General features: G+C 38.2%; 1 protein-coding gene across 2 annotated transcripts; it reads right to left on the bottom strand.

The window, feature by feature from the left end:
- Positions 1-805: 805 nt before the first annotated feature.
- Positions 806-21,794, bottom strand: sntb1 (syntrophin, basic 1). 2 transcript variants are annotated; one of them, XM_057340943.1, is made up of 7 exons: positions 21,150-21,794; positions 15,114-15,330; positions 10,274-10,481; positions 6,453-6,589; positions 5,468-5,664; positions 1,630-1,820; positions 806-1,332 (listed from the first exon to the last, which is right to left on the bottom strand). In XM_057340943.1, exons 1-7 carry the CDS (start codon positions 21,643-21,645, stop codon positions 1,240-1,242), a joined length of 1,539 nt encoding a protein of 512 aa, XP_057196926.1. In that variant the 5' UTR covers positions 21,646-21,794; the 3' UTR covers positions 806-1,239. The 2 variants fall into 2 exon arrangements, with proteins under 2 accessions (XP_057196926.1, XP_057196927.1); XM_057340944.1 differs by lacking the exons at positions 806-1,332; positions 1,630-1,820 and adding an exon at positions 1,832-5,342.
- Between the last annotated feature and the right edge of the window lie 228 nt (positions 21,795-22,022).

Below are 22,022 nucleotides of genomic sequence, written 5' to 3'. Positions count from 1 at the left end.
ACAGGTCCTAACTCAGCCAATATTAAAGAAGTTATATTTTTTACATCATTTTCGTTATTTTTTACTGCTATTAATGTTTAATTTGTTTTATTGCAGGTAAATGTTCGTTTTTTTAAGTTATTTTTATTTAATTTATAGCCTTAAATTGTTTTGGTTTATCATGGCAACATTTCTAATTTACATTTAGTTCAACTTTTTCAAATAATATTTAGGCCTGTTTTATTTCAATCAACAGAAATGTTTTAATAGTTCTGGACTTGCCAGGTCCGCTGGAACACAATGGGACGGTCTAAAAATGACACAAAGACTCCAACTGGGGCCCTGCTGTCCCCAAATCCATAACCCCATCATCAAACCAGTGCTCTGAGAAACAAACAACAGAATCTAATTGTTGATTAACTGGGAACTTCTCATTATAAGCTGACATTGACAGTCTTTCAAAGGCATTTGTGTGTGCACAGTGACATGAAGTGGAAAATGAAATCCTAACAATGCTTGTGCTAGTGTGCATGCATGCACATAATGCAGTGTGGAATCATGTAGGAATGAACCGTGTGATAGACTCCACATTTTGCAGGTCATTGAAGCTCTATTTGAATGTGAATACTGTATGTATACAGGAGACAGGGGGCCTGACCCTGCCTCAATTTTCTTCTTTTGACAGAAAGCCCCTGTGAAACCAGGCAGTTTGTTGACCAGTACTCTAGACTTCTGATATTATCAGCCTAAAAAACTCAAGTATCAAAACACCAGAAACAAACACGACAGGACCTTTTTCAGGCTGTTTAACATGTATGTGCATTAATAGAGTTTAAAACTAGCCTTTCTTTAATCCACAATAGCTGCCAGACAGATGTAAATACACAAAAAGCTGTCATACACACAGGTTCCTTCCCTCTCAACATTACATTAATGTTAAAGGTGTTATAAGTGCTCAATACTTTGCCGTCACGGATGTAGCATGTATTGGACAATACATCCAGTATTGTTTCAGTTCCAATCACAAGTTAGTGTTCATTACATAGCTTGATTCATTCTTAGAAAATCAGTCGATGTGAAATCGTTTCACTATAATCATTTCAGTTTATCATTACTCAAGTGTAAAGAAAATCATTCAGAGGTCCGATGTATTACGGCGTCATTTCCCTCTTTCAGTCGAGTGAGCTCCATCATGTCCCAGTTCTCCCGTCTCCATGCTGGGATAATCACATCATTGTTTCAGACTATAAGAGTTTGATCTCAAGCTACCAATCCAAGCCGTGCAATCTTGGCAGACAGGAAGGAGTGGAGGATAAAGACAATAGGTTTGGGACAGGAGTGCAGGTCCAGTTGCTGTGAATAGACAAACAATAAAAGGTATTTAGCAATGAAGGGAAGTTCCTGATGCGACAAACACATGTTGAGAGCAGCAGTCGTGCTAGGACGAGTCCTGTGCTTCAAGAGAAAATCCATTTATCTGTAATTTCACTCTGAAACTTTAGAACCGAGTATATAGTATGCCATTTTATGGATTCAATAATAGCTATAAAAGGTTATGAAAGAAAGTTAACCAATGACAGCTCTCAAGCGCAGTTTATTGTTTTTGTCATGATAAACGCAAACCTACAGAGATGCAAGGATTTTACTTACAATTTCCCCTTCGTTTCCCCCGAAATCCAAATACAGGATACGCACGCCATCGTCGGCAGACATCTTCAGCTTTTCAAAGGGGTAGCTAAACAGTGGTTGAGCCAGAGAGCTTTCATCTCTATCAGCTATTACTGAAAACCCCCGTTCATAGTGAATAACCAGCCGACAGTCCTGACCTTGATACATACAACCTGAAAGAAAACACAAACGAAAGATTTCAAGGAATAGTTCAAATTCAGTAACTTTTATCGACAGCATGAGAGCTATTCTACACTCCATTAGGACGATGAAATCATTAAACGCACATTTACATTTGTGAATTATTCTTCATTTTATTTAAAGCAACTTGCAATACATTCAACCTAGACATTTTTTCAGTATGTGTTCGAACCCATGACCTTTGTGCTGCTAATGCAATGACATACCAATAGAACTACAGAAAAACAATTTTGGTTTGTTTCGTCTTAATTTATTCAAATCCTGTATATAAGTCTTTCTTCCATGGAACACAAAATGAGATATTTTGAGAAATATCTAAGTGGTTTTGTGCCCATACAATGGAAGTCAATGGGGTCCAGTGTTGTTTGGTTACCAACGTTCTTCAAAATATCTTCTTTTGTGTTCTGCAGAAGAAAAAGTCATACAGGTTTGAAAGAATTTTCATTTTTTGGGTGAATTATCCCTTTAAAGCACTGATTACATTCCAAAACAATCTTTACATACGTGCAGTTTAAATCACGTATAATTTTTCATTTAACTTTCAAAAAAATCTAACTCTGCATTGTCATTGTACAAGCACAGCATTAAACACGTTTATGTCTTTGAGGTCATTTCAATTAAGTCGAATAATGCAGAAAAACTGCAGGGAGGTATACAAAAGGTGTAAATAAACGTGTACAAAAGGTACAAATAATCGTGAATGAATGACTAAGCTTGAGGGTGCAGCAGAGTGCACGAATGAGTTCCATCGCACTGACTTCTATTAAACCTGCCTGTTACATAAACATTTTTCATATCTGGGTGAGATTAAGTAAATGAAACAGAGAGACGAGAGGTCAAACACTGAATATTGTAGCAGCCGTTCTGGGCTCGATCCGGACATGTTCCACCAAGGTGTGAATGAAATACAAGAGAAATCCATCAGCGAGGAAACTGTCCTTTGATATGCCTGATAATTGGTATGTTATTCATCACCGGTATCCTCAGCTCAATACCTCCCGGGTTTCATTCAATACATCACAGGAGTCTATGTATCCGGTATCAATCCTCAAATACATTCAAATACAGCTCACCAGATGCCAAAGGATGTGTGGAAACCTACTCTTACTGTTTCTATTGTGAACGTGCCAGATCCACTTCTGCGTTTCCCTTCATTTGCTCCAATAAAGCTCTCAGAATCGCTCCTTGACTGATAATTGCGATGCTAGTGTGGTTTTTGGATTGAGGGTCTTTGAGAAAGCCCTCTGCCCTCTGTTACAGTCCATTACGCTGATGCAAAAGCATCTTCTCCTGCAATTTACTGAATAAATCTGACATAAGACTCTCACGCATCTATTAATTACTCAGTTTGAGAGAGGTTTGGGGTTTTCATGATACTGTTCCCACGTTACTCCTCACAATACCGTAACCCTACACCCATCAGAAAAAGACAGAGAGGCTTTTAGTCGGTCACAAAAATGCCTTCCTTTCACCTCGTCTGTAAGTACTTCAGTAAAGGAATGTTCAGGTTTGGTCACTTAAACCACAAAAGCTTTGCAATAATGGAGTAACTGTAGGCAATTTATCATGTTTCCAGTGTTTATGTGTTTGCACTCTACTGGAAGGCTCTACTACCTTTAAACATTGTTCCTACAAACAACTCTTATCGGCTCTTCAAAGTCATTCTTTTTTTTGATGAAATTGAAAAAAAAGATTGCTTTCAAACATGGTTTTTAAATCATGTCCCTCCCATTACTACAACATCCATCACAAAATCAAAGTCATATGTACCAAGTCTATGTCAATATTTAACATTGTTGAGGCAAACAAACAGCAATGCTGAAGATGCCACAAAGCCAACAAAGTGTTTGTATGTACACATTTAATTCTACAAATAAATACTGGAGCTGTTATAATTTGTTATAAGAAGTTTGCAAAGTATTCTAAAAATAATTATGATTAATTAATAATTATGAAGACGGTTTTATTGGACACATGCGCTTGGCTCGAGGTTAACGTCTGGTTTGGCTAGTGGCTAATTATATAACTAATTAATTTATTACTTTTGATTTATAATTTTTTTTTACTGTATAATAATTAAATAAACAATTTGTTTAATTTTATGGCATAATAATTGTATTAAATAAACAATTTGATCAATGGGTCTTGTAACTTTGTGGCATTTAAGTTTAGCCAAGTAACGGTTCTTCTACTGGTAACCCAAAATAATACTGGCTACTGTGGCTAGACATACTTTATTTATATCAAATTTCTTAATTTTGTAAATAATCAATTGAATTTGAAATTTGTGTTGGTCTCATATATGTGATCCATCATAATATACAAATAGAGAGCATCGTAAATCTGTTTAATGGCGAATAAAATAAAGATAAACCATAATATGTTTTCAGCACTCGTTTGGCCCTAGGGAGTTTCTGTTAATGTTTTCTACGAGCTTATTGGTGTTCAGACTGGAACAGGATTTTGGAGTCTAGTTGTCACAACAGTATAGTAATGACATCATCCAACCTTTACAAGACCCACAAAATGAGAAAACAAATCAACTGAGACAAACTCTCTTTGCAACAGCTTTGAAACCATTCTCAACACAGGTAATGGAATATCAGATCCCGAATGTGCTTTTCCCATAAAATCCCAAATATTGGGCAGCTCCATGATTTTGACACAAATAAAAGATATTTTTGAAATTAATCTGATATGCCATTCATAGTGTTGAGGAAGGTCTGCTTTGTTGTGAGAGGATGCATCCGTTGATCCTCTCAACAATTATCCTGTTCTCCCAAATGTATTAATTAGAGTTTCAGGGGTGTTGTAACAAGGTCAGGCTATTTTTATTGTTTTTCATTCAGTAGATCTTCCAAGACAGCTGAGTTTTTCTCAGATTGTTCAAATACGTCACCCATTACTACAGAATTAATATGAATTATTCTGTTGAGCCTCCATCCACTTGCCTTTCCAACTTCGTAGGTTAAATGAAAATACTCTTAAAAACTGATCTGATGAAACTTTTGATTTCAAGGAAGCAGAAGGGGAAAACCGTGAGATATCCAAATAAGGAGCGTTGGTCTCCAGAGGCCAATATGCAGTCCAGATAATTTCCTATCAGTCTGGGCTCAAGGACCGCCGGAGAGCTTCAATTCCCACAATGCGTTGCTCGGTGCCCCTCGCCTGATGCATTGGGACCACACAGGAACTCTGCCATGGCATTCCATTCTAAAAATACACTTTTTTTCTTTAATGTCTTCAGTCCAAAACTCTGAAATACTGTAGTGCAGCATAGAACTTCCCAATACAACATTTACAGAAGCCACAGACTTGGAGCAGAGAGCTGAGCTGTATTTATGTTGGCATGGAAGCAGTCGAGCAGCCCAAAATATATCATTTCATTTAAGTACATTTATATCAAAGAAACCATGGCCAAACATCAAATGTAAACACACAGGAGAGGAAGCCAGATGTATCGTGTTCAGAAAATAGATGCTCTCAGATGTGCTCTAAGAAAAGACAGAAAAGTCATCTGCTTCATAAAAAGACATTTTATTCCAAATGCAAAGACATTTAAATACCGTATATACTATAATATACTAGTCTAAGGCGCAAAATCAGGATTCACACTTACTGGTAGTGACCTCTTTGATCATCTCAGCAGATGCATGGCAGCCACTGACTATGTGTCTGGTCCATAGTGACAGATCCTTGCAGGTCTCCGCCCTGAAGAGGTGGGCTTCGATACCCAATCTGGTTCCAGTCCGTGTGGCAAAGGATAACTCGCCGCCAGGCTGTGGTGAACCTTTATCTGGGCCAGAGTGAACCAGCCTGCATCAGAAACTATCATGAGTGGTTTGACTCACATACAGACCACTGAAGTACAACCAGAGAACTCACTTCATACTGACCTACATTCATTATCTGTCAAAGAAAGCAATACAAACAATTCTCAAACAATTAACCCTTTGATGCGTGATTTATTAAATCCCCAAAAGTTTAAATGAAGTATGACAGAAGTCATTATAGCCCGTGTTGGCTATGAACTGACGTGGTTTGGAAAACACGGAGTTTCGTGGAAAACTGATATCCTGTGTACAGACGTCATGCATCTAAGGGTTCAATAGACCCCATATAAAAATGTTTAGTGTCTTCCTTCAGATTTCACACGGGAAGTTCGGCCAAGCCAAGATAAGTTCTAAATGTTTTTGGCCGAAAGTGTGTCTCTACTTTCTACCATGTCGGGACAATCTCAGGGTCAACAAAACACGAAAACGTGCCAGCTGAGCCCGTGATAACGGCTCTATCAGCCCTGGAGTGAGATCTGGGCTGGAGTCCAGTTCAACTTGGACTTACTTTATCCCTTGTAGTAATAGCTGCTGCCCCATACAGCTTCAACAGCCATTTAACAGCCGTGGCGCTTTCGTGAAGTGTCTTTCCAACTGGCTCACTACACGTTTTAACAGTTTGGTCAGCCATGCCAATTGGCAGGGAAAATGCATGTGTGTGTGCGTGTGTGTTTGTGAGCTGTGTTTAACTGAAGGGTGTTCAGGTGTATGTATGAAAGAGGAACTAAAATGCAGAAATAATATATAATGCGTCAGCGTTTGTGTTTGTACCGTGTGGCGAGCAGAGGGTAGGCGTGTGTGGGGCTGAGCCAGTGCTCTCTCATCCGTGGCATACTGTCAAACAAAAGCAGGTCTTTCTCCGTCAACACAACCAGCACCTGCTTCCAGCGCTGCCTCTCGCTTTCAGACTGAAACACAAACACACACACCATTAGGACTTTTACATTGACTCTATTGCTTTTATATTGAGCGAATGAATTTTCTATTCTCTAGACTGACCTTAATAGAACAGTTTTCACAAATGTAAACATTGTGCCATTATTTAAAACTGTAAATGATGCAGTTCAGGCATGATGAATGCACACAAGAACAGGTCAAGACTTTCATTAATAGAACTGTTCAACCAACTCGTTTCAAATCTGTATGCCTTTCTTCTGCAGAACACAAAAGAAGATATTTTGAAAAATGTGTTAACCAAACCCCAATGACTTCCATTGTATAGACACAAACACTGAGACATTTCTCAAAATATCTTCTTTTGTGTTACACAGAAGAAAGAGTTATATACAAATTTTGAAAGACATGAGGGTGAAGAAATGACTATTTTTGGTTTTGTGGTGAACCATCTCATTTAAATAATGGATTACACTTCGTTTTTTACTTCACTACTTTTCAAATTAGTTTTGGTTCCGAAGGACTAAGACACCAGAAACACAAAAGGATGAGTTAAATAATGACATTTACAATTTACATTTATGGACGATTTAACTGTTTAAATAAACTTTTGGACATTTGTACAGTTTTATCCGGACATTTATAAAATGTTTATCAATTTGTTTGAATTTGTTCTCATAATGTAGTTTAACCTGAAACACACCACACACCCTGAACCGCTCGAGTATGGTCATTACATGCCCTGTAATTACATTCGGTTCTAATTCTTCTTCTTCATCCAGAAGAAAATTTCGTTTAAGAGATCAGCCATTAACCAACATGAGACTAACCGCAGTGTAAATCGAATTTGCTCAGTTGCCGGTTTCAAGTAAAGTGCAGACATATGGGGCCAGATTCACAAAACATTCTCAAGAAGAAAATTCTTCTTAACTGCCATGTTTTTTCTTACATTCTAATTTAAGAAAAAAGTTAGGAATGTTACGTATTCCCGAAAAAAAAAACTTCTTAAGACAGTTCTTAAAAATGTTCTCAAGATTGATCTTAGGAAAAAATTGAGAAGAATCCAAATTCTCGAAACTAAAGCGGGCGTAAATATCATCTTAAATTTACGACAGCCTCACGGTTGTCTTAAATCTCAAAAGGTAAGATGTTTCATACATATATTTGGTTGTTTCACATGTGACGTGTATTGTTTTGAGCCAGAATCATAATTTTGACGTTTACTTGCCATTAAGGAATATTTATTTTGATATAATAATGATAAGGTCTAGCTCCCTCACTTTAGCTTTCATTATTAAACACAGAGTGCTTTATACATTATTCTGGGACAAAGTGACTCGAAACAGAGAGGGTCACAAGTATTTTGATATTGTAAAACACAAAAAGTATTATATTAAGTATATTGTTTTAACGCTTGCTAACTTATTAGCTAACATGCGATCATAAATGACGTTTAATGCTATATAAGAATGTGACATGCTTGTTGTTACACACATAACGTTTATTAGATAAACATCTACAGTTACCACATGAGCAAGCGAGTGTAATCATATTATTTATTCTTACGATAAAAATGAAGATGTTCTTAAGAAAATATTTGAGAACGTTTTAAGAAATGTTTGAGAATCGCTCTTACGAACTTCCTATAATTGATCTTAAGAACGATCTTAGATTTTGTCTTAAGAACAGTTTCGTGAATCCGGCCCCTGGTCATTAATTCATTCGTTTGAGAGATTCATCATTTAACTTCATCAAAGTGATAAACCACAGAGATGTGATATCAGGTTCTTGCAGGTAAATACCCTGAGAAAAAAGTGAAGCTTCTAAACCATCCTGAACCATTCCCCAGCTTTGAACTGATACATCAGCGAAATGAGCTCTCATGTCCAGAGGCAACTGTTTGTAAGATGATTTGATAAGCACATTTTATTAAGATGGAATGTACATAAACCATACCCTACCTGCAGATCACCGCAATGAAACAAAGTTTCACATATTTCAACATATTTAAACTATCAAGCCGACTAAAAGAGGTTTGTCAGCAGCCATGTAAACACTTTAAACTTAACAAGAACTCACAATGAGTGACAAACTTTCTTAATGCACACTCCTAGAGTCCTAGTCTTACTATGAATGATTTATCTCTGCACATTATTCCATAGAAAACACAGTTTGTCATCAAAACGTTATAACTTTCTCTTTTGCACTTAACTTCTCTTCATTTGGTTTTATGAATCTGTATGTATAATATCGATCAGATTACTACATAAGAATTTTAAAAAGCAATTCACAAAGTGCGGATTCTAGCTGACTAAATAATTTAGGGACAAGCACAGCAAGAAAAAGTCATCTTCACTGCAGACATTTCCATGACTCTTCAATTTTTCTGATTTACGAACGGCGTTCCACATCGACTTTAAAGAGTTCAGAGCTAAACCTGCTTCACAATTGAGTTACAGTCCAGAAAGTTTTCCAAATTAAGTTCAGCGCAAGTGTGATGTACTGCTGAAGTTCTTGTCTGTGACAGATGGCTCCTCAGTGCTTTGTAGATTGTCTGACAGACTACTCAAATCTTCACAAATCACAGGGCTGCTCTCCAGAGGGTCAGTTTCCTCCAGAAAGCTAAAAAGAGACACCCGAGGGGCAGAGTGCGTCACAAGCAGATGCGCGACCACAAACAGAGCCTTGTTATAAGCTCCGGCCATCACACGAGGAAATCTAGCCGCTGTCTGTGGGTATTCGGCAGACTGGAGGTTTTTTCCTATGGTATAATTATTCATGGAGGGTCAGGCAGGTTGGTAATAGGAGACGGTACGAGGGAGCTCTCATTAAAGAGCACACTGAGAAGGGGCTGCCCACAGCCGTGCCATCACAGCAGATCTCCATTAGCCAGCGCTGCCAGGCCACAGCTAATGAGACCGCCATGAAAAGAGGATTTAATAGGGGGAGAAACCCGCGGTCACACTGAGAAAAGTCATCCTCCATCAATCGCTACGGTATCGGCTCTGAGAAGAGCAACACTCTATATTACACTATTATATACAATATTTTCTGGCAGTGATGCAATTTTCAAAAGCGTGTATTAAACCGATTTAACCTTTTTTTACAGAACCACAACATTTTGATCATGACAGGAACAATTTTACATCAAAAGCAGAGACCTTGAGTTAATTATGGGTTTTGTGTGTAAGATCCCTGTGGGTTCAGCTTACTTTTAGCCATATGGAGAAAGTTATCCAAATAACCAGCAGAAGGTTTTAAACGCTATTTAAGTGTAAACCTGCAGATTCCTTCATAACGCTGCTGTCCTTCTGAAACCTTGTATCTCAGAATTTCATGAGTACACTTTTTGTCATAAATCATGATTATTAGTAACCCTTTATGTTTGTCACTAGGTTTTGCAAATACAGAATATCCTTATCCATATCCTGAAAAACTAAATTTGGACATCCGACGCTTCAAAATGACAGCGACGATATAAGCAAAAATAAAGCTGAGCTGGCACGTAGGTTTATGCGTAGGCATTTCGCAAGCTACATCCCGGCCGCAAGCCGTTTCATAAAGTGCCATCAAAAACTTTTAAACTGTTTGTTCCCACAGTTTCTGCAAAGTAACAGCAGGTCATGACATATAATGTATAAGTGAATCACATATTTTTTGTGCACTTATCAAACTCTACACATTCATCAAGTTTTCACCTTTTCCGCCAGCCAACCGAGGTGCCGGATCTCTCGGCTGCCGGCAATGCCGTGGCGACCCACGTGTTCTCCGACTTCTCCGATGACTTTGCTGGTGAGGTTTGTGATGGTGGACTGCATCAGAGTAAACCAGGTCTGGGTTGAAGACGTGTCTTTAAAACGCATGACAACTGTGTGCTTGGCATCAGGGGAGTGCAGCTCCAGCTGTCTGAAACACAAGGACCAAGAAAAGGAGCACAATTTAGCTTCGTTTTTTAAGAAATTTTGTAATTTCATTTACTCACCCTCAAATCTGTATAAATTTCCTTCTGTTCTGTTGAACACAAAAGAAGATATTTTGATGAATGTAGGAAAGCAAACAGTTCTTGGGCACTTTTGACTACCATTGTAACTTTTCTTACTATGTTAGCCAATGTTGGCCAAGAACTGTTTGGTTTCAAGCATTATTCCAAATATCTTTCTCCGTGTTTATTAGAACACAGACATTTATACAGATTTGGAACAACTCGATGATGAGTAAATGATGACAGAATTTTTATTTTGGGGGAATGGTCCCAAGACCACCCTCTCATTGATCCATATATAGTTTGGAATAACAAATACCACAGGTAGGGGTCCAGCAAACAAAAATATGTTCTAAGAACATTTAGCTAACATTACCATTAAGTTAAGAAAACGTTATTTCTGAATGTTTTTAACATTACACTAACAAATTTTTTTATAAAATTGATAAAACTCTTTTTGGTGTTACTGCAAAAACATTTTTGATAACCCTGAGATAACTTTAGAGAACATTAGCTTAAGTTCTGAGATCATTCCCTGTTAGGTGGGAAGCTATGAAAATGTTATTTCTGAATGTTTTTAAATTTCCCACTAACAAAGAATAACGCTTTTATTCCAGTGTTTTAATAACATTGATAAAATGCTTTTTAGCATTACTTCAAGGAAATTTTTGCTAAACATTAGCTAAAGTTCTTCGAACATTTCCTGTAAGCTGGGAGTGCATATAAACATATGAAACAAGTACTATAAATGAACTGAAATGTAGTAAATTTACATTTTTCAGTAAATGTGCTGAAAAAGTACTGTAAACATTATCTGTGACTGGAAGTTCACTATATTTGCAATACATGGCATTTTCTGAAGCGATACAACAGCTTTCTGTCAAGAACAGGCTAAAATCATTTTGGGGTGAACTGTTCCTTTAAGAAATACTTCAAAAATAATATGCAAAATATGCTGGCTTGTAAGTTTGAAAATCAAGTTATAGAAAAACAATTATTGCTTCTATAAAAAGTACTGAATAAGGATTCATGTGATGAAAAGCGAAAATGCTCAACTTTCTGTCTCAGTTGAGAGATCATCAACATCAAAGTTGGCAAAAACAACAAGTCTGAGTCAATTATAAAAAAAAAGCTCTCGAGTCAACATTATCCACCAGAAAATCAGATACGGAGGGTTCAAACAGAGTCATACATCACTTCACCTACAGGAAGTTTACAGTGATAAATGCTCCTCTCATACATCATCTCCAGCAGGAATCTTAACCTTACAATCCACAAAATCATTTTCAGGTGCTCCCTGCTGGTAAAAATAGACTCTACTTTCATGAAGACAGAGAGTTTGGAGGGGTTGAGGGGAGGTGGAGACAGAGCACAGATGGAGCTGCTGTGTTTGCAGTTGTTTGGAGAAAAATGGTTTCTGGATGAAGCCCAAAGAGCGCTCCCCTTTACGGCTATAACTGGAAGAATTACACGACTAATCGAGATGCCTGTGCCTCATTTAGGAAGTGTAATAAGCAAGTGAATGTTTCAGTGCCTTTTGTGGTCAGATGAGATCACTCTGACCAATCACAACACACCATACAACAGCACAACCAACACAGACCAGATGGAAAGATATATCTGAGGAATATCATCTACCTCAAACCATCAGTCATTCACATCCAATCACCTCCCATACAAAAACCCCACTTACATTTCCACTGTGGACCATCAGAACAGTCCCATACAAGCAAAACAACAGAGAGTGGGGCTTCTACTTTTATTCCTGATAGATTTTAGATAAGAATATGGCAGGAATCATCTGACAGTATGGCATCTGAGGTAAGCCATGTATGTCTGCTGTGTTGATAGAGCTCCGCAGGAGCACCAAAGTGATGGATGGACTATTAGACATGGGACACAATGGGTGTAAATTGAAAACAGAGCCGGCGGGCGAGAGCTGACAACCTAGCAGTCAGCCTGCAGAGAGCTCCTGATTGACAGTTTTTCGTCCAACTGTCTTCCTATCAGTCTCTCTCTCTCACTTTACACCTGTGCAAGAGAAATAATGCAGTCTGGGCTGAGACGTTTCAAACGGAGTCTGAAGACAATTTAATTTACTGAGAGAAAACAATGCTTAGAAGGAAATAGGATGCAGAAATCTATCAGGGTGAGGTGTGTAAAACATACGGCTGGCACGCAGTGTTTTAAGAGGGATGTCAAAACACGTCTCAGTGTTAATGTGTCAGCTTTGACACACTTCCTGTGTAATGTTATGGTTAGTATGACAAACCACAGCTTTGTTTCATTGTTAAAGTACAATACAGTGCAAAAAAAAGAAATATTTTCAGAACTAGAATAAAACATGTAGAGATGAACCGATACTATATTTTTCGATACCGATTATTCAGAGTGATATCTGCCGATACCGACAGCCTGGTGGTTATTTGAACTCACATTAACTAAATTCTAAAGGTTAAATGAATATTTCATAACTTTCTAAATGTTATTTATTATATCATGACTAGTAATATTAAACATAATTTTCCTGTCCTCTTTTAAATGACCTCATTTATAAAAACGTGCGTAGGATCCTTACTAAAAGTGTACGTGCGCCTGAAAGCTAAAAATAGCGTATGCCCAAAAATATTCCGAAAAAAACCCTGTAAGATTGCTTTATAAATCACAAATCACGTGCAAGTGTGCGTACGTGAATCAGCCTCATATCCCGCCATTATTGTTAGGACTGATAACAAGGACATAAAGAGAAACGATTGTGTGAGAGCTTAATGGCTGTATTTCCAGACTTTGACGTTTGATGATTATGCTCAGTATTTAAGGAAAATATATAAGCTTTATAGTTATTTATTTGCACTGTGTTCTGCAGATATTTGATGCTCTCCTATTCCATGCAGTCAGGCCATCTCCTCCTCATGCTCTCATAGTGTGATGGTGAGACAGCGCTGATTAAATATTTAGATGGCATTTTTATTTAAGATTTGAGTTGGATTTTACAAGAAGGTGCAAACAATTATCACTCAACACAAGCGCAAATAACTCACATGGATATTTAACGGACATGAGGTGAAATTTACTTTCTACAATCCAAACACACTATTGTGTCGCCCCTTGTCTCCAGAATGTGCGTACGCACGGGTCAGAGTTTGCTTACAGATGCTCACATTCTCCCGTCAAGTTTGCTTTTAATAGATCATAACCTTTGCGTGGAAAGTGGCGCACGCACATTTCCAGCCCCGTTTTGAGCGTACGCAACGTTTATAAATGACCCCTGATCATCGGCTGTTTTTAAAGGGGTCATATGGCGTGAATACGTGTTTTTTGTTATAAGTTGACCATGCATGTATTAAACACGTAAAATTGCAAAAATTAAAGTGTCGGAACAAATGATGCATTCTATCTAAAAGCGAATGCTCACTCAGGCCTGCCTGAAACGCCTCGTGTAACCACACCCCCACAAATCTACGTCAGTTCATGGTATGATTTGACTAAGACCGCCCAAATGTATACGCAAGTAAGTTGGGCGTACCTGTAAGTATAATTCCGTCACACGCTTGCAGTATTTGACCAATCACTACGCACTGGTTAACTGGCCAATCATAGCACACCTTGCTTTTCAGAGCGATGAGCTTTGTAAAAAATCCACGCGTTTCAGAGAGGCGGGGCAAAGAGGAGATACAAACATGCACAGTGTGTGGAAAATACAGCATTTTTTAACCTTAAACCGTGTGTACACATTGCATTACATCTAAAACAAACGATAATATTCGTTTCAGTCGTGTCATATCACCCCTTTAAACTATCGGCCAATAATGTGAAAAATCGCTTTTATCGACGATACCGATTATATCGGTGCACCTCCAAAAACATGTTTTATAAAACCTGTGTATTCTTAAATGTGAATTAGAAATAAGATTCTGCTTTCTGTTGGTTTTTTATCACAACTTCTAGTTTTTCTGCATAATACCTGTACATGTTGTCATGAATGCTACAGTTACATTTTTACTTAAGGATGGAAGGTAAATGTCTTTTTCTGGATGTCTCGAGCACTCTGGAAACTGAGACATACTTTGAAGTCATTGTTGACAAAGACTTTGATGTTGTCCTCCATCACTTTCTGAAAACATGAAGGTTCATCCGTTGAATAGCTAAGGACACTACTACTCTTTGCACATCAAACGTCCGCAAAGATCGGAGTCAGGCAACAGCATAAAGCATTAGTTGTGCTGCTTGTGCGAAGTGCATTACCAGGGCTGTCACATTCACCCTGTGAATAATGAGACCCCTTACTGTTAACAAAGAGATTGTTGGAAACATTTCTAATCAGTTCCTCCAGCATCTTTAACAAGCACTACAAAAGAAAATGTAAGCAAATCCCTAGAGTAACGTGCAAAGTTTCGACAAGAAAAACTTTTTCATTAAATGCTGAATCCAATCAATCAGGTTTTGAATATTATTTAGATTTAAGCTTGTTTGTGTAGTGCAGTTTGTGGAAAATCAGAAAATTGCCGCAAGGTTTGCTACATTCCTGTAGTCAATATATTGAATGTGAGCTGTACCTGTTTTCTGGGTCAGGGACGGTCATGCTGCGGGTGATGTAGCACATTTTGAGGGGGATGTATCGGCGGTCGCCATGTATCGATAGCGAGAGGGGGTTGGGAATATCAGAGTGAGGGCTGCCAAGACGTGGAGACTCGGGTGGAGGGGTCTCCCAGCCGATCTCAGACACCGGTGACCCTTTTTTCACATATGGGGTGGCTTCCCGCATATACTTCACTGGAACAAAAAAAAATGTGAGAACAGTTTTGTAAGTATCTGAACCATCCACGCATCCACATACTTCACGCTATATAGTCAAAGGACACTTTCTTTTGTTAAACAGGTTTGGCTATTCCAGTAATTCCTACGAAAACAAGCCGCATTGTTACACTATGCAAAGACATTAGGATGAATTGTGTTTATCCAGCTTTGTTGCAGCAGTTTGTGGAGAGCTTTTTCTGTCAAAATGACCCAGTTCTTAGACACCAGATAGACTGAATGTTTCGAAATGAACCTCATTTTGGAAGACAACATTTACATTTATGCATTGGGCACACAAGCTATACATTCAAGCTTATTCGTGCTATACATTTTTAATCAGTATGTGTTTTACCTGGGTAAACCCAAACCCGGCTAAAACAATGCCCGACCCAATTCTCTACAAACTGTATGCAATAATAGCCAAACCTGTTTTAAGAGTGGCCCACTACTTTATTTTGTGTATATATACTCAAGAGTTACTGAGACAAAACATCTCTAAAAGTAGATTTTCCATTAAACGTGCATTGGGCCATAGCCAGTCAAAAGTGAAAGCAGGAAACCCCTACGCAAACCACATCATGCTGACAGCTGTCCTGATGGAGGAAATCAATTCACCACTCATTTGCATAGTATCTTATTGCATTGCCGGACGATTTCTGCTGTGTTCACGGCATGGCAATGAACCCGAGGGTGAAGAACCTACAAATGAACCTGCTGATAAGGTGCAATAAAGAGATTACATAAAACTACCAAGAGTCTCAGGCAAACTTCACGCTGAGGGCCAATTATCCCAATGCAGTATGACAGCCTAATCTTTACCGCATTCTTCTGACTACGGGAGCATTTTGCACGTTATCACTACAGATATTTCACAACACTAGAGGTATTTCACAATTACCTGTGAAGAAAAGACAGAATGTGCTGTTTGGCACGACATCAGCATGTCCTGTGGAGGCCAGTAGTGTTTTACATAAATGCCTCTCGACATGCACATTTTAGAAGTGAGAAAACAATGACTGAATTTTTATTTTTTGGGATGAACCATTACTTTAAGAAAATGAATATTGTCTCAAAAAGTTTTAGAAGAACACTTCTCAATACTCATGCTACACAATTTGAATTTGAATACAGATGCACACTTTAGGAAGGCCAATCCCATATGGATTTGAAAAAACATATCATTTGGATGTTTACCTGCTTACAGAGATGGTCCGTGTCAATAAATGTTGTGTTCCTGTAGTTCGATTAGTAGGGCATTATTTTAGCAGGGCAAAGATAATGGCTTTAATTCCCATTAAACATACCAATAAAATGTACCTCTAAGGTGCTGTGTAATTTTTTGAAGGATCAAATGACAGAAAGGCTATATGATATACATTACTATGTGTTCAGAGGTGTATAAAAGACCATACTTAATCAAGCGTTATGTTTTTATTACCTTAGAATGAGCTATTTCTAGCTACATACATGCGGGTCCCCTTTGCATGGAATTGGCCATGTTGTTTCTACATTAGCCCTAAATGGACAAACTGCGCGTTTTGTAAATACGTTATCTCCTTCGGCAAAGAAACGGAAACGTGACGACATCCTAGCTCTGTGTTAGCCTCCATAGTGCTGCCTCAATTCGCAACCTCACCACTAGATGCCGCAAAATTTCATTCACTGGTCCTTTAAATGCACATAAGTTGCTTCAAATAAGTATCTCCCAAATGCATAAATGTAAAAATTGATAAACATGTTAAATGTATCCTTGAAACCGATAAAACACAAAGTAACAAAGCAAGAAAAATCAGGATAACCAACACGAGGAAATGATCCAGCATGCTGTCAAACGCTCACATATACTTTACTGTAATGGTGTGCTTCAGGATTCGTTGAGCTCTTGCATAAAACATTACTACTCAGAATTTCAGAGTCCACCACACAGCAGGTGAAACTCCTTTGGCTTAGAGCTGCTGTAGACCTTTATCCTCAAGGACACGCTATAAGAGTAGTTACAAACACACGCTTATGAGAGCACTTCCTGTGTTCTACAAAGACAATGTGTTAAAACAGGTAGTTACACTTTATCTTATCTAAAAGTCGATTTAAAAGTTAATTTAGTGACCTTCAACGTGTGCGATACACAAATATTTTGTATCTCCTGTGTGTTTTGTTATAAAAAGAAGTTCCTGGTTTCTCTGAGAACTTTGTAATTGCATCCCAATTTCATCTGAAATGATCGTGAAAATGATCAATAAGAGCTGCTGAAGTGTGTTTGTGGTATATTGCCTCCAGCTGCCACTATTTATGCCATATTTTATTGCAAAAGAGTCTGTGAGAGAGGCAATTTATGTATTTTCTTGAACATTTTCGCGGGGTGTTAATAGCTCTCATTATGATCTACACTCTAGGGAGACGTGGGTTCAAGTGCAACAGCTGAGAGCCGCTGCGTGATGCGGGTGAACATCAATGGGTGTCTGAAAATCTGTGCACAAATTAAAATCTGGCATTTATGCTGGTATTGTTTTTCTTTTGAAAACCAAATGCAGTTCCGCCACTGTGGTAGTAAAACATTAATAACTTTGTTTGCAAGTGCTATTGAATTTTAAACAGTGAATATTTACCTTTGTTATTTAAACCCATCATGGTCACATTTCGGTAATACTGAAACTACATGATATGGTCATGGAACTAACGTTACAAGTTTTTCTTGTCTTATGCCTGCTGTTTAAATATTGCAGTTCTCCATGCGTGTACAGTACATTCCTTTATCTTAACCCATCAAAGGGAATGTGAAGAATTCAGTCTCCTGTCACATTGTACATCTAGTGGCATCAAGGTGTTAAATGTTATCACTTTAGATGTTTTCAACTTCCCTTAACCATTAACTAACTAAGAAAAACAAGTATTGGAATGAACAAAAGAATGGCTGAGCTTGCATGAACTGCATATGTGTTGTCATTTTATCTAGTGCATGCTATTAGTGTTGTTCACTACCCATGTTCCTCTTTCTCTGTAAAAAAAACCATCCTTCCAATTAATCTCTCATGCTACTTAATTATTTTATGTACTGAATATGTGAGAGAAAAACAAAAAAACTAAATAGTCACACATTGTGGGAATGATTTTTTTGTGCCTTTGGCTAATGCTTCTTTCTTCTGTTAGAAAATGAAAATTATAGTGTTTGCACGATCATGCTTTGAAACACAAGAGATTTTGCTTAGACTTTCAGAATGTTTTATATTAATTCTTCAATGGAAGGCCTTTACTTACTGCTGTAATAAACAAAAATGATAGATTAAAGCATATCTATGTATTCAGATGCTCAAATACAATATTTTCATTGCATCTCTTGACTAGTAATATTAATTTCTATGCAATTACTTTCTGCACAATAGAGAATGTTGTAAGGCGCTCAGTGCCTCAATACTGAATTCATAAATGCAATGTGTATGCAAGGGGCTTTTTGTGCACTGTAGTCGTTTTGAAAGTGGTCAGCTTCATTGTAGGCCTGGATTGTGAAAAATGGGAATGCTGCTGAAAGAGACAGAAAGGGGGCTTTTAGGAATTTGACTGGAAAACTGTTAATTTCACTGAAGTCCTAAAAGAAGAATAGATTTTTTCTTCTGACGCATATAGACCTCTTCGAATGACGTAAACAATGCTAGTTTAATGCTGGTGCAGAAGGACTTACTGTTTCTGTTTTTTTACCATTAAAAATACCATTGTTTATACCAGGGGTGTCCAAAGTCAGTCCTGGAGGGCCGGTGTCCTGCAAAGTTTAGCTTCAACCCTAATCAAACACACCTGAACAGCTAATCAAGGTCTCACAAAGCAGACTAGAAACTTCCAAACAGGTGTGTTGAGCCAAGTTGGAGCTAAACTCTGCAGGACAGTGGCCCTCCAGGACCGACATTGGACACCCCTGGTTTATACCATTGCTAACATTATACAAACGTTTGAACAAAATGCAAGCAACATAATATGTATATTTGATTTAAATTTGTAAAACAAATATCATTGAGATTTAATTATACATGAAAGATTTAAAAAACTAATAACAAATCAATAAAAACAGACTGCCTGAAACTGCATTCATTTTCGGTATTCCCAGTGTGCTTGGCTTCATGACATGTACTAGCTCTGTAATTTGCCCAGAGATGTTGACTAGTTGTCCTCCAGGACAAATGTGTTTCTTACACACATTCAGGTCGTATCACTACACAGGACATAAGGCAACCTTTAACAAAACAACTTTTGATTGACAGTGATTGAACAGCAACACCGTAAGTTGGATTCAGTAGATTTGCAAGAGTAAAAGAATGTGCAAATATTTCTGGTATGAACTGTCAAAGTGAATTATTCAAAGAACTCAAATCCCAAGCTCAGGGAAATCTCCGGAGTATAAATTTGATATGCAAAAATTCTCTTGCTCAAGCAAAATTAGTAAAACAGTGTGTTGGACACGTATTGGCTGATATATTGGATACTCTGGCTGAAATTTGTGTTATTATTTTCAAACTATGCACTAAATTGACCTAGATAGTAAAACCAGCTGGAATCTTTTGATGCAAATAAGAATTAGCGTGGAAGGTTTCATCAAATTATTAAAAGCTAACAACCAGTGTCCTGATGATAATATGTACCTGGATACATGAAAATGGATGCATATAACATCAAAATCTTTTTATTTGTTTTGTTTCATAAAATATAATTTAGTATTGTTTGTTTAATATTATACTGCTGGACAAATTAGTTTCATGTATACACTTTGGAGCAACCAATATATTTATTCTGTTCACAAATAAACCTGATCTAATCTAATATTTGCGGTCATAAGTGTTGGAGTTTATGTATGCTGTAACTGCAAATGCAGAAATGAAAACAGTTTCACCCACTGTTCTTCCCCATATCAGAATTACAAGGTCCTGTTTAATCTTTATAGAAGGTGAGGTGACCCTGTCCAGACTCCAAACTGACCCTCAGGTGGGCGTACACAGCAATATACCGGAATATCATAAAGGCTGTATAGAGCTGGTATGAAGCTAAGTTTCCTACAGCTGTAAACAGCAAACACAACAAATACAATATATCCAATGAAACTGACTCACTCAGTATAACAGCATTTTATAAACTGACCCACAGCACTTAACATTTCCAAACTACACTGTCTACCAAGAATGTTGAGCCACAGGTCACGAATACCTATTGCAGAATACACACAATATCTTACTAAAGAACCTTTACAGAATAAACACTTTCTCCCCCAAGAAAGTGGATGGTAAATTGAAATTCACCTCTTGGTTTATGTTAATGTATAGCCTATTTGGGTATATATTCTGCACTGTTTACAGTAGTAGATGATTAGTGTGCTATGCATTTTAATACGTTTATGAACAAATAATTATGTCATAAGTGCAATATTTGTCTGCATTTTGTGCATTTATGTTTCAATGCTCACGTGTTTCTCTCTATCCATATTTCCAAAAATACCAGCTGTACTGTGAACATGTTTTAACATCATTACCCTCGAGACCTGCAAAATGATTAAACTTTCAAAGTGTTCTTATCATTTACTAACAGTGATTTTCGTATCTTTGCCAATCTCAAGGGTGCTTTCATCCTTTTCACAGTAGCCTGTACACCTGGTGAAGGTGTGTACTGGAGTGCACGAGGTGTGTGTTGTACAGTAACTACTACTGTAAGTTACCTCTTAAAAGTCTATTGAACTACTTCAGTTCTCACCAACAGGTGACTCTACACCTGATACACCCATAGATTTCACCATCTCATTTAAAGAGTTTTCTCCTTACCTTCCAGCACAACTTCTCTGCCTGCTTTCTTCAGCACCTGCACCGCCTCGTCGTGCGTAGCGTCACGCAGATTGATCGCGTTCACGGACAGGATCGCGTCTCCGACGTAAAGCGCTTGCGTTTGATCCGCAGCCAGACCCTTGAAGATTTTACTAATAAGAATGGGCATCTTATTCTCCTTCCCACCTTTAATGCTGATGCCCAGTCCTCCGACCTCCTGTTTGGTCACTTTGACGCATCTTTTTCGGTTCGCGATCGCTTCGGGCACTTGTGAATCCGCGTATGGAGTCCTGGGACTGTCCGGGTGATCGTAAGAGCCGTTAGTGGTGATGCCGTTCAGGTTAACGGCGGGCTCTCCGGCGGGCTCCTCGCAGCTGAGCGTCAGAGACTCGTCGCTTAAACTCGCGAACACCGCGTGCCATCGCTCCCGCACCAGCACCTCCACACACGCGCTCCTCTGCGCTCTGTTCCCGCAAACCGCCGATGCTACCGCCATCTTTGAAGCATTCTTATAATGCCATGTGATTTCATACACGAGCACAGGACTTTACCCTCGTACAGGGAAAAGTTATGCTTCAGGTTGAATTGTTTCAGCCTTTCTAAGCTCCCCGTGCATATCCTTTTTGGGTGGAGCAACAGTGAGATGTCCTGTGTGGCCATGCAGGCGCATAGCTGAACTGTGCCGCTGTCAGGAAATGTGCGAATTAAACTTTCTGGTTTATATATTACATGCGATTGTTGATTCCAGCCACGTTCCACGTTTGAGATTTTCTAACACTTTTCGGATGAAAGAACACTTTGATGCAGTTGAATTTACAATGCTGGGATTCACATTCAGTGTTTATGTGGATCAAATTCCTACTGGCATGAGTC

This window comes from Triplophysa rosa, linkage group LG8, assembly GCF_024868665.1.
Source record: "Triplophysa rosa linkage group LG8, Trosa_1v2, whole genome shotgun sequence".
Taxonomy (NCBI): Eukaryota; Metazoa; Chordata; class Actinopteri; order Cypriniformes; family Nemacheilidae; genus Triplophysa; species Triplophysa rosa.
The sequence above is the reverse complement of the archived record's forward strand: the minus strand, read 5'-3'. Positions and strand labels throughout refer to the sequence as shown.